Source organism: Schistocerca americana, chromosome X, assembly GCF_021461395.2.
Source record: "Schistocerca americana isolate TAMUIC-IGC-003095 chromosome X, iqSchAmer2.1, whole genome shotgun sequence".
In the NCBI taxonomy this organism is placed as follows: domain Eukaryota; kingdom Metazoa; phylum Arthropoda; class Insecta; order Orthoptera; family Acrididae; genus Schistocerca; species Schistocerca americana.
The window spans coordinates 263,731,057-263,745,222 of NC_060130.1; the positions used below are offsets into that span (position 1 = coordinate 263,731,057).

The window sequence follows — 14,166 nt, forward strand, 5'->3', positions numbered from 1 at the left end:
TGTTTTTATCAATTTTTAATATCACACACATAAGAGATGTAAGTGCTCACACTCAGCCAGAGCTCAGATAATTTTAAATTACATTATTATTCTTTACTCACCAAAATTTATCAGTTAGTCCTAAAATGATAATTCTCAGTTATCACTTACCTCGCATTGAAGCCACGGTTACCCCGACTGCAACCGTCCCACCGACAGTAGAAAAGACCTTCTTGGCCAGGAGCCGTGTGACTTCTAGCAACATGAGTAGCAAGAGCACTCAGGTTACCAAACCACTGACCACATTGAAACCACCTGCAAACAGGCTCTGTTAAGTTTTTCACATATTAGAAGTTGAATTATAGGCCATAAATGACATCATGATGCATAAAAGTATCATAAACTAGGTACCTAAATATAGATATTGATACTTCCTCTTTAACTTAATTTTCACAAGACAGGAAGGAACTTTCCTAAAAAATAATCTTTTACTCCTGTGTACTCAGCTATTTGTGAGTTATTTAGGAGATAACGGGGTAAATAATCTTTTAGTTGTTGTGAAAGAATAAAAATACTTTTAGAAAAATAGCTGGAATTCCTTCAAAATGAGAAATGAGTGAAACATCATAAATGTCTGCACATCAACTATGAAAACATTTTTTTCCTTCAATAAGTTTAAAAAATTGAAGGAAGATTAGAGTTTTACATCCTGTAAACAGTGAATTCAAGGTAGGATGGGTAAAGAAAGTGGCAGTGTCCTTTACAAATGGACCATGTTGGCACTCGCATAAAAAAAACCCAAAAAAATAATAAAACCACACGAAACATAAAGATGGATGGCTGAACAAGGATTTTAAACCTTTAGTAAACACAAGAAAGTCCACCTTACACAAGAAAGTGTGCCTTTGCCACGAGTAACTCAGTGACAGTTAAGAAAAAGCAGTCTTGAATTGAAGGTCTGGGTGTTCAAGAATATCAGAAACAACAACAATAAATAGTCTACAAAACAGTGGAGATGAGCGTAAGAAGATTTTAAAAGGAGTCATACTGAACCAGCCAACCAATAAAACTGTGAATGGGGTTCACTGATATAAACTGTGTCTACTTGTCACCAGAGACATTCTCAAACAGCTGATGCCAACAATAGTGGAAATAATCTAGGAGAAGAACATAAAGGCTACGGCTACAACAATAGCTTCAAAAAACAATGTCTTTACAGAAGAGCATCACACACCTCAAATTAACTGATTTATCCTGCTGCAATAGTTAGTGGAGGCATAGAGACTAAATAACATATTTTATTCACTGCAAAAAGAGGATTGTTAGCATTTTATAGTCATTTGATTAATAGTCATTTCAGCAACTAAATTTTTTAAAAATTGAATGTCTGAATATGAAGTGTTTTATCAACTGTTAATTGTCTGCGTGAACTGTGGCACAGATGACAAGATGGTCTTTAAAATCTTCCAAGATTAAACTTGACACCTTATCGAATGCTGCATCTACAACTGCTAAGGAACCTATGATGGACTTCCTGCGTGAACATATATTGAGGGTGAGTGAGTGCGATGACACGGTGGTTAAGATGCTACGTTCACTTTAGTATGAGTATTCTTAATATTTTTCCCCTTATAATGATTTAGGTTTTGATGTTTCACATAGCTCCCAAGATAATAGTTTCATCTAAAATGCCTTAGATAAGTTCATTTGAAATCCTTATCCAACAGTGTTAATGCTTTGTCTCTAGACTTTGACATTTAAGAGATTTTAAGCTCTAAACTTATTTTACATCCATTAAAGATATCGACCATCTCTGTCACTAAGAGTGTATTAACCACAATTATGTCTAAATTGATGATTTGATATGCACTACTCTTCTAACTGTAAATTCAGGACAGTAATCAGTGGATGCTATTTGCCATTGAAATGGTACATAAGAAGACAAATATTGGGAATAATTATATTATGTTTCTGGCAAGAGAAATGAAACTTGCAATGAAACAATATGTTGCCTGAGATTAAAATTACAGCTTTTATGGAAAGATAAACCTTGGAATTAAAACAGTAAAGCTGATATGAACACAAGTGATATCAAGAAATACTTCCTCGTAGACAGTTAAAACCAGTCCTTATTGTGGTACTCAGCAACTGGCTGTTAATTTTTTCTTAGCAAATAGTAATGTTTCGCATGATGCTTAGTCAGATCTCAGGAACTTGCCTTATGTGTTTCATAGGTTTCAAAATACCCAATTTAACAAAAACTTCTATACTTTGAAGAACTTTTGTTATAAATCTGGATGTAGCTGAACACAACCAATTAACTGTTGCCAGTTTAGATATTTACTAGTAATATATTATATGTCCTTATTATCTCTGTAGTATATACGTTAGTATTTCACTGAATATTTTCTCTAAGAAGCATGTGATGATACCCTCTATAGACACCTGTAGCTGAGGAATTATTTCTGCCCAGTATATCCCTAAATAGAGCAGATAAGGTAAAGTTTGTGCTGAAATATTGCTCACTGACCATACATGACTAATCCAGTAGAATGGAAAGCTTCTTGCATATAAGTTGTCGAATGAATAATTCAGAAGATAATATATATACAGCTATTAGTCATAATAGCATATATTTTGTGTACTGGAAGGCTTAGTATATTTAGAAATATAAAAATTGTTTACTCACTTGCACTGTACTTCAAGGGGAGCAGATAGATTCATTACTGGACTGGCCTCTGTACTAGAACTGCTATTATCACTGTCACTCTGCAAATAAAGAAATCAGGTAACCAAAAACATCTTCCACATGTTACATTGAGCAGACCTGTGTAAACCCTGGAAATATGTGAACCAACCTGGCTCTGTAATGGAGACATTTCATTTTGGTTCTCTTCCCCCATAGTATGTGCTGGGACAGCAGGAAAGTAGTGAGAATACCAGTATGCTCCTTGTGGGAGGGCTGAAACGAAAAATACCAGTGTTACACAAATAGGCAATAATTATATGTCATTCAGTATCATTCAACATATCCTACAGTAAGAAGAAAATAGACTAAGATGCCATTGTATAAAATGGACTTCTGCAGATAACTGAACAATATACTATCATCATGAGACTATTTTAAGGTCTGCAGCAATTTCAGTTTATTGATTGCAGCAGCATGGTACAGATACTAAATACAACATTGCCCCTCCCACTGGTCTATGTCATGATTATGAATATTTCTTTGCTCTCACGCCATTTATGTTCTACTAGTATTAGTGATTTAATCATGTGTAACTAGCCTTGGTAAACCCAGTTCCAAACTCGCACTCAGCTGAATTTGTTGTATTATAAAAACCTCTGCAAAGCAGTAGAAACCTCTCCTATTGGTGTCTCCTTCCACTAAATCTAGTATCCTGTTTTAGAAGATATTGTCTTCTAGGGGTCAATACTAAAACAGAGACTGTTATGTCCACAGATCTCATGAAAAATCCCATAAAGACTGTATCCAACATGAAGGCAAAAGGTGAAGACTTATAGAATCATTTGGTTAATATTTGTTCAGACGTCTGTTCAGAACACTATTTCTAAATATGGTCATCAGACTGCCACAAAGAGTACTGCAACTTCATCTTCCACTGGGAGCGAGGGTCATTACGAGCTGTGAGACTACAATGAATAATTGCTAACTGCCATGGTGCTGGTTTCCCTAAATCACTCTAGGCAAATGCTGGGATGGTTCCTTTGAAAGAGCATGGCCAATTTCCTTCCCCATCCTTCCCTCATCCAATGGGACTGATGACCTTGTCAACTAATTCTGATGAAGCTACTCTCATGTGTAATGGCATCAACACACATGAGCAGTGTGATGAAAATCTGTATACTGTGGTATAGATACATTTTCTACATTAATTGAATGTACTCTGTGGCACATTGTGATTGATATCCGGTGGGATAGACCTGTTGTCTTACTGTATTGTTACGGAGCTCAAACACAGAGACTTTCTGTAAAGTGAAATATCACTGGCACTGGGTGAGTTTCATCTCACTAAAGGATACTGATATGTTCTTTCTACATAACAAAGCCCTTGCACATTGAAACCATCAATAAATCATCTAACATACACTGATCGATACATCAGCTGCACCCACAACGATCACGAAATTTTTGTATTTGAGTATGAGTGAATAGTTAAGCCTTCAGAGAAGAAGTAAAGACAAGGACAAATTAGTGAGCAACTTTAAGTGGAGTGTTCTTCTCTAAAAGTGCCTTAAAGACAACATGCACGAGCAAAACTCAATAGTGCAAAGGAGGAGGAAAGGTGACTCCAGGATTTTTTAAAATTTAATTTAAATCATTGTTAATTTTTAGCGTGTTTTGTGTTTATAAATTCTTTAGCCACTTGTATGTTACCTTTTCCACTTGAAGTGGACCACAGAAGTACTTTCAGAAATGTTTACGGTTCTTCCAGAAATACTTTAACTGCATTAAGTTGTGAAGGTAAAGCAATGTAGATGTAATGTTTTTCTGCATGTGTTAGTGCATGAGTTCTGTAATAATTTGGTGTGGCAGCTATAGTGTGGTCGGCATACTGAAGCGGCTATTCCATCGGCGCCCTCGCCAGGCAGTCAGCTTGGTCCCTGATTCATATGATCCTCGCCACTGCCTTGCGAGGAACGCATTACACCTAATGCCAAGAGAACTGTTATGTACGTCAAGATCCTTTGACACTTTGGTGCTGACTCAGTTTCATATTCAGCGCCAAACAGTGCCTTAAACGTCCCTACTAGACGGGTGAAAGTGATATTGTAAGCAGTTAAAAGTACACATGTAAGTTTCGAGGTAGCTACTCTTGGCAAAATCGAGACAATCCAACGAATGTAAACTTTAACAATAAAATCTTTTCTATTGTCTTTTCAGTGGTGTTTTTCCTTCAGCCAACAGGGCAGAAAAAGTCTCCAAAATCCCAATAAGCAAGCACCTGTTTCATTCGCAGATCGACATGACAAATTCAGGGACGGAGAATATGAGTGGAGTATGTTACGCACTTTCACGACTTATGAAGTGCTTATAAATAGACATCAAGGGGTGGATCGTACAAACATTCAATGACGGTAGCCTCCGATACATGAAAACTACGTAAGAATCAGCAATTTTTGCGCAGAAGTTACTAGCGTGAGTCGATTTTGTTGTCCTTGTAATACGAATGTGGATCTTCTCTGCACATAGGTCCCGTAAAAATCTTCCTCCATAACATCTAGGCTCTGAGCACTATGGGACTTAACATCTGAAGTCATCAGTCCCCTAGAACTTAGAACTACTTACTAACCTAAGGACATAACACACATCCATGCCCGAGGCAGGATTCCAACCTGCGACCGTAGCGGTAGCGCGGTTCCAGACTGTAGCGCCTAGAACCGCTCGGCCACCTCGGCCGGCCCATAACATCTAAAACTGTGCTACAGAAACTGAAGAAAACCAAGCATGTTGTCCGCAGTGGGGCACTTGACCCAGAGAGACTTATTTCCCGTAGATAGACCCGTCAGAGTGCACAAAGCCCGCCAGAATGGTCCCCATCGTTAAACAGCGTCCAGCCGTCTGCAAACCGGTTTAACCAGTCTCGGCTTGCGTCTGGCGCAAGGCATCATCTGCAGATGCTCGTTCAGGTTTGCTGCCAACTGTCGCTTCCTTGCAAATCTATGGCAAAACAGGAATGGGACATCAGTCTCTGCACGCAGGCCAGAACACCGAGCAGCACTAGCTGACGAAACGAGCGCATCTGAAGGGAAAATATGTGGAGCACCAAAAATTATGCCACATACTAACATGGTTTCATACTAATTTTTCACTTCTCTTGCGTCGGTCTCATTGCTGCAATGGATTAGCCCTCCCTTATGTAACTTGTTTTTGGCATTGAAACTGCGATGGGTACGATAATGTCAAAACAGTTAATAGCAGGAGGGACCTGCAATTCGGTTTGTGTGTGCGCCTTTCTCTGTCCTCTTGTCTCTCACTTTATCATTTATTAATTCTGCCAAGATTTCAACACCGTGGAAGGTGGAAGATATTTTATAATTTAGCATACCATCCAAGCGAATTAGTCGCATGTACGGATCCATGGAATAAGCATACCTAATAAATAAGTAGCTGGAATACCAGACCACAGCTGTACAAAACACGAAAAACGGACATGCTGTCCGTATATGCATCACATCTCCCCAGTCAAGTAAGGGACGTTCTAAAAAAAAAAAAAAAATGGTAAGACAGGCCAATACTTAGAGCCAATTTTTTTCCATAATATTTTCCTGTCCTATTAATGATCCTTCGTTTCTCAGCGTTTATTATTAAAATTAATGTTCTACAAGCGCGCGCGCGCGCGCGCGCGCGCGCGAGAGAGAGAGAGAGAGAGAGAGAGAGAGACATGGGGGGAGAGGGCAGTTGGAGGGGATGGAGAGAGGGAGGTTATATCGTTTTCATTTGACTTTTTTCAAGCTTTGGTCACACGAATCGGTTTGAGAAACATGTGGGTACATTTCAAAAACAAGATAATATTTGTATAACAAAGTTAATGTTTCCTTTAATAATAACGTGATGTATATATACAGCCAAGGAGGCTGTTGGATGGCATCGTAGCACACCACTTCGGGTCTGTATCATACAGCCCAACACAAGCCAAATGTAGAATGAGTTTCGAAACCCGAAATCGGTTATGGTCTATAAATAAATGAAGGTTTATGCAGATTTGTGGCAGGATGCTGTTTTCTAAGTTAGCTTACGCATACACTATCCGTTTTCTCACCATATCTCTTATGAAGAAATTTGCGTCAGGCCTTCTCTATATCACCTTCGTTATTTCTTCATTCAGATGGTTGTCATGTCTGATTTGTAGTAAAGAACTAAAAAAGAAATAGTAATTGTTTGTTGTATGCTATGTTGAACTGCGATCTTCGGAACACCAGCAGATATACAGTCTCTTAGTGTAGTGGTCTTCTCTAGATTCACCATTTTAGTTATGAACGTAAAAATCACCCTCGCGTTTAGGGGGCATTGTAACTGGGTGAAAACCCAACACCTCGGTCAAGGATGGATAGCGGTACACTTTGGAAAAAAATGGTTCAAATGGCTCTGAGCACTATGGGACTTAACATCTATGGTCATCAGTCCCCTAGAACTTAGAACTACTTAAACCTAACTAACCTAAGGACATCACACAACACCCAGCCATCACGAGGCAGAGAAAATCCCTGACCCCGCCGGGAATCGAACCCGGGAACCCGGGCGTGGGAAGCGAGAACGCTACCGCACGACCACGGGATGCGGGCACACTTTGGAACTACCGGTACTTGAGGTGCAGTGTGCCTAGGTCGTCTGCGATTGATTTGCATTGCTTCTCGTGGTAGGATTAATACGGACTGTAATAAGTTATAATTATCGTTTCATTTTTGATTTTCGTCGAGGACACGAACCCTCGCGCTGTTTACGGGGAGAAAGATAAACACAGAGTTTATGAAATCGGGTGTGAATGTGTCTGGTGTATGTAGGCGAGACTGGGAGTCCAATAAGCACAAGGTTATCTGAACACGAGAGATATATCGGTCTCAAACCATACAACAAATCAGTGGTGGCAGAACACCAGGAACAGTGGAGGATGGAGATTGAATTTCGAGAGGCACGCATACTGGCGAAACAGCCGTTTAGCTTGAGGAGGAAGATCAGAGAGGCTATAGAAATAGCCAAACGGGCTGACAACATGAATAGAGAAGACGGGTAACGACTCCCAGCGTCTTGGCTGCCAGCAGTGACAGCTTTGAGGAAGGACAGCTCACGCAAAGCAACAGGCGCGCAGTAGGCCGCAGCGGCGGAGGTACACAGAGTGCTGACGCGCCCTAGCCGATACTGGGCAGTTAGGCGCTACGCCACCGTCGCCGCTCAATTTCCTATTCGCCGATTTCCACCAAAGGCAAGCAATAAAGAAAACTCTCATGGAAAACGCCTATTTCCGCCAATGACAAGACGCAATGCAAAGGCCAATAAATGGACACCTAATACCCTTCCTCCTCACCCTCATATCCAATGACAGCACTCCTCTATAGTATTCAAGTAATTAAACTAGTGCACATTCAGCAGTTAGCAATAAACCCTGACGAAGGCGTCTTGCAATAGTCGCTGAAACGTCGGAATTTTGTAGCTGACAATGCGGTCGCAAACGCAGAAGAATTTTATTGATTGTGACAAAGGCCGCGGAAGCCTACGTTTACATACAACACAGATGAACTTTAAATTTCCCATTTTGTTTCTTTTTTCCCAGCAGATAGTGTTTTCTGGCGTCTCGTGTTGATGTCACACGTCCTGATGCCTATGGTAGGTCTAGGTTTTGGTAAGCACTTCTAATTATGGGGACCAGCTGAAAGGGAGGGCAGAATGATCTCGCTAATTAAAGCCCCGAATTTCATTCCTGAGGACGGTGTGAACAGTCTTATTTCCACCACGGCGGGTTATGCGCAGCGGGACTGATTATGTGAATATTTGTTGTGTTTGAACTAATTCAGTTATCAAATGTTCTGAACACTCCGAGGAGCGTTGCTGCGCTGGTACAGTGAATGAAATCAGATTGAAGCTGAACACAGTGCATACCTTCGGCAAGGATATTTGGAGAAATAATACATAATTCATTTCATTTCATTTCACTGAAGCCCTTAAAACCTGTCTTCTCTTTGACGCCGCATTGCGTATCAAATGATGCATATTTGGACATTTAGGGCCAAACTAAACTTATTGTTTGTTCACCACTGTAAACATACACAGGTAAGAAATGTGTTGATTTAATGTGTTGGTTTAGTTACAAAAAGATTCACGCATGATAATGGTTGTTTTAATACTGTTTGTGGTAACTATCGAACATCAGGCTCGGACAGTGTAACAGTGCAAAACCCATTAATACACCGAATGTTATAGTGGTGTTCAGGAATGGGGGGTTGGTTGTTTTGGGGAAGGAGACCAGACAGCGAGGTCATCGGTCTCATCGCATTAGGGAAGGACGGGGAAGGAAGTCGGCCGTGCCCTTTGAAAGGAACCATCCCGGCATTTGCCTGGAGCGATTTAGGGAAATCACGGAAAACCTAAATCAGGATGGCCGGACGCGGGATTGAACCGTCGTCCTCCCGAGTTCAGGAATCGAATAAAAAAATTATCTTGGGTTGGTCTGACGTAACCATTATGTTATATAGACAGAAACATCGACGGTTCGTTATAGCTAAGCCATTTGATCAACGAATTAAACGAAGGAATACTTAACAGCTGAAATGCGTTTTTGTACCGTTACACTAACTGATACACAGTTTAGCGAGGAAACAGTGTACACATGTATGCTTGATACCGCGAAGGTCGTGAAGATGAAAATATTACTGAGCTTGGTTCAACTGATTTTATGTCTGCACTGACAATAATAGCACTTCATCGTAACGAGGAGTCGAATCAGCGAAGAAAAGTCAACGCGACCCACTGACGTCGAGTTCATTAGAGAACTGGTTCGTATTTTACTTCGGGCCAGGGTTTTCGGGCATTTCATCGGGCGGCACGGCGAATACCACAGTTGGTCCCCAAGCCCTTCGGAATAAATGTTCAATTGGAAACGTCCATCCCCCTTCTTTACCCCCTCCCTTGGGGTCACAATCACCGACATGGTAACCTTATATCTAGGGCTGTAGAAGGGCACTGAGCCATAAAACCACCAACCTGGGTGGCGAAGAAAAGGCTCATTGGACAAGAATGGTAAAGGCAACATTGTTCAAGAAGCATTCGTTTCATCGGCAGGGAAACTAAATCAGGATGAACAGACGGTAATAGAACTGAGCTCTGTCCAAATATGAGTCCAGTGACGTGCGGAGGAGGGCCGTTGGACTCGGATGTCCCGTCGTCATCAGAGTCTTTAGATACAGAACATCAAGCTGATTGGTCAATATGAAAACTATTGTGGGTCCACAGAGACCGGTTGGCTACTGGAGATAATGGAGCCATACTCTGATTCCCTCGAGCCATGAAAATCCGGAAGTGGTGGAGCAGTAACATATTTTTTCTAAATAAATCCGTGGTCGTTGTAAACAGAGTGAGAGCCCTATTGAAAGTCCTTTATTTAATTTAGCGTATAGACCCAAATTGTGTATGAAATGACGCCGGACCAACGGACAACCAGTAAAGCTAAAAAATCAGAGCCCTTCTGCATTCTCAGGAACTGGCGTTTTTGATTAGAAATGCCAGCGCTGTCGCGATCTCTGCGTTCAGTTCACAATGCAAAATTTCTCTTTCCAAAGCCATAACGAGAAACTCATATCGGATTTGATAGCGTGGAAAGCGTTGACATTCATGACAGGTTAATATCGTTTACCGCTCGAGACTCGTATTTGGCTTTCGGGAGCACCCCTCCTCCGTCTGCGCACACCACATGAGCCAACTCAAAGCTTCAACCTCCCATTGGTTCTGTTGCATTCACCCTATACTCCACAGACGCTGTCGCACCATGCTGAGCGCTAAGCATCCCGGGAAGGACGCCAATATGCAACACCGCGAATAGTCCAGCAAAAGAACCAAAATAATGCAATGGTTGGGTAAACCACTGGACCAATATTCTAGTGGAGAGTCGTTCAAATACCTGTCTGGCCATTTTCTTAAGTGTTTTATGGTTTCCCAAAACAAACTGAGGCATATCTTCAAATATTAATACAGATGACCTAGCTTTCTATCTCTAATCATCTAGACGCCCCCAGGAAGTTAAACTGCAACCTTTCTTCTAAATCTAATAATACGGCATATCTACATCTGTACTCGTGGGCCACCGTACGGGAGTGGTGGGCGGTGTCCAGAATAATAAAATAATTTTGCCGCGCGGGATTAGCCGAGCGGTCTGCGGCGCTGCACTCATGGACTGTGCGGCTGGTCCCGGCGGAGGTGCGAGTCCTCCCTCGGGCATGGGTGTGTGTGTTTGTCCTTAGGATAATTTAGGTTAAGTAGTGTGTAAGCTTACGGACTGATGACCTTAGCAGGTAAGTCCCATAAGATTTCACACACATTTGAACATTTTTTAGAATAATTTTCCTTCTCTGAACCATTCGGAGGAGGAACGCGGGAGGAGCAAATTTCGGCACTCCACTGTATAGGTCGAGATTTCTTTAATTTTACTATAATGGTTGTTACCCTAGGTGTGTACTGGAAGCAGTAATATGTTTCTAGAAACACTGAAACGGGGTTCGTCGGAAATTTGAGACGTAGGCTCGCGATGACGCACAACATGTTTCTCCTTGAAATATATTCTCAGTTGCTAACATTGAAAACCGTCATCAGTATCATGGAATGATGAGAATAAAGATTTGTGCCGGAGCAGGATTCGAACCCGGATTTCCCAGTTATCGCGAGCGGTCGCCTTACAATTAGGCTATCCAAGCGCGACTCAGGACCAGACCCATATGACGTCAACCATGTGTCTACAACCAGCACTCGTGCATTCATTATCTATAGTCCCGTACAGGCAGAAATTTTAATTGAAAATCGGTTGCCCGGCGTCGGCAGATGTATACGATATTGCATTGCCTGTGTTGCTCAGAAGTACAGTGCAATGTTCCCGTAATGCATCGTACTTCTGACCAACACACGCTCTGCAATATCGTATCTTTCTCCTTGCGTCTCTCATTGGTGTTTGTTGAGACTACAGAGTCCCGCGAGTTTCCTTAGAATCTTATCAGTTCCTTAAGTTAACCAACTTGGTAAACATCCGAGGCACACAGACAGTATGTAAGAATCTGCTAAACAAATGTTTTTAAACGATCTCTGTCATGGAGGACTTTAACTTTCTAAGGATTCTTGCCACAAGTTTCAGCGTGGCACCCACATTCACCACGGCAAGATTTTTCTTTATATTACACCTCACATTGCTCTCGGCAAATAATCCAAGAAAACTGACTTGGGTATTAGTCTTAATAAAACAAATAGTGCTGTTCATCTCGGAACTGGCTCCAGGATACGCATTGGCTTCGATAATGTTTGAAGGACTCCACGACGAGAGTTGTGTGGTTGTTTGGTTAGTTCGATCATTAAAGTATTCACAGTTTTCGCTTCTGAAAGTAGTAAACACAAGAGAAACTAAGCACCTATTGCCACAGACTATGAAGGTGTTTCAGAAAACTAAAAAAACGTTAGGCAGAAAAATATGTGTTGGATCACAGTAAAAAAAAAAACCCCAAAAAAATAGATGTCGACAGAGTTGTTACTCTCCTGCTGCTATCCATCATCCTACGGAACTGAATTTATGACATTTTCTATGACTGTACAACTCATGAGAGTACTGAAGGGTGATCTGTTTCAATTGGTAAAAAGCATTCAGAAGCCAAGATCGCACAAAATATTTTTTACTCAAGACAACCGGTTTCAACAGTCTTAGTTGTCATCTTCAGGTCTTGAACAGTTTTTTGCGGTAAAACATATTCGTTTTATGCTGAGCCTCATGCACAAGATGTCAAGTGAATAAAACACAGCACATTCTAAACGTCTGACATCGCTAAAATGTTTAAAGACACACAGCACCTTGTCGAAAAGGCCGTGACCATATACATACTGCTCACAGGTGCTTGTTACATGATACAAATACAGTACACAACAGCGCATATGTTTACGTATGCTGGACATATACTAAACAGAGCGAATCCACTTTAAATAGCGTACAAGGTGCAACTGTCAGCTATGACAAACGTTTATAGCGTGCCGAGTTTTATCCACTTGACATCTTGTGCATGAGGTTCAGCATGAAATGAACACGCTTTACTACAAAAAATGTTTAACACCTGAAGGTGACAGCTAAGACTGTTGAAACTTGTTGTCTTGAATAACAAATATTTTGTGCGAGCTTCGCTTCTGAATGGTTTTTAACAACTGAATTATCATTAACGTCGTAGTTATTAGGTACTGAAAACACCATCACACCACAACCGTACCATTACGAGAATTATTTGGCATTTCACAGGGATATTTTCTTTCTTTTGTTAGTGTGAAGGATGGGTGCTGAGCTGTAAAGCACGCTCACCTGTGCTTCTGGTCTCTACAGATTTCATAACATTATGCAGCTTTCCTCATCAAAGGTCCGACTGTTATCATAATTATTTTAAATAACTAGTAGACAGTTTATAGAGACTTGTTCTGTCATTAAGCTTAAAAATATCAGTTATACTTCCTCTATGTTGTAGAGATTAAAGACCATTAAAATTTCGGCTGGTCAGCTATGATGCATAGTACTTACTTCACTTTACAAACACACTCCAAAAGCCGCTGTACATTGACAGTCATTGTTATGAAGCCACCTTATAAGGTATAGAAATGTTTTCTCATTTGGACACAAGGCCAAAAATTATAATTCAGATGAACCTGATTAGTTTTGAGACCATGAAGGCATTAATTTTTTACTGCCTCTTTACTTATAAACACCTTTGACGATCGATGAGAGAGCGTAAAAAATGTGTCGACGCTCATAGTTCTGAGTTGAAATACCTTCTGTGTCTACACAATACATGAATTCATATTACGACAAAAAATTAAATACACCACAAATATGGAAAATGTTTATAGAAGAAGATGATGATAACATACGTAACAATAGTGTCGACTTCGGGGGAAGCTAATTCGTGTTTTACTAAAAATTGGTTAAAAGATTAGGACTCTGGATTTTCCTGAAACATCTAAAATTTTCAGCAATGTTTCGCAAACAATTCAAGCCACTGGCAACAATTTAGAACACACACAACGGCTCATGCAAATCTGTTTAGCCTTTATCCAAAAAAATCTGAAGTTTCAGGAATATTTTAACTAAATTTAAATTACTACGATTTCAATACAAACCAACATATTATTTGTCTTATATAATGCGCACGGTAATTGCCAATTCTTCTGATACAGAAAATGTCTAATTTGTGAAAGTTAGGTAAGATCACAGCAGACGTAAGCAATTTACAAGAACAAGTTGACCGTACATTATATATTTTCACATAACGTTGTTTTCTAACGGTGAAAATTATGCAGGACACGACTCTCCATTTTTAGGCTGTTTATTGCATCAAAAGGATTTTTAACAACATGAATTGCGTTACTCTGAACATTTTCTGTATTGGAAAATGACGAGAATTAAACCTAGTACTGGAGAGAGAATAAACACACACAGGGTT

General features: G+C 40.4%; 1 protein-coding gene across 4 annotated transcripts in view; it reads right to left on the reverse strand.

The window, feature by feature from the left end:
- Positions 1–14,166, reverse strand: part of LOC124555300 (zinc finger protein GLIS2 homolog) — a 137,198-nt gene that overhangs the window by 3,860 nt on the left and 119,172 nt on the right. For 3 of the 4 annotated variants that reach the window (XM_047129172.1, XM_047129173.1, XM_047129174.1), the window contains 3 exons: positions 2,838–2,941; positions 2,669–2,748; positions 151–294 (listed from right to left, as the gene is read on the reverse strand). In XM_047129172.1, the coding sequence (XP_046985128.1) occupies positions 151–294; positions 2,669–2,748; positions 2,838–2,941 (328 nt within the window). Of the gene's footprint in view, positions 1–150; positions 295–2,668; positions 2,749–2,837; positions 2,942–5,337; positions 5,484–14,166 lie in introns of those variants that run through there. The other variant, XM_047129171.1, reaches the window with a different exon arrangement.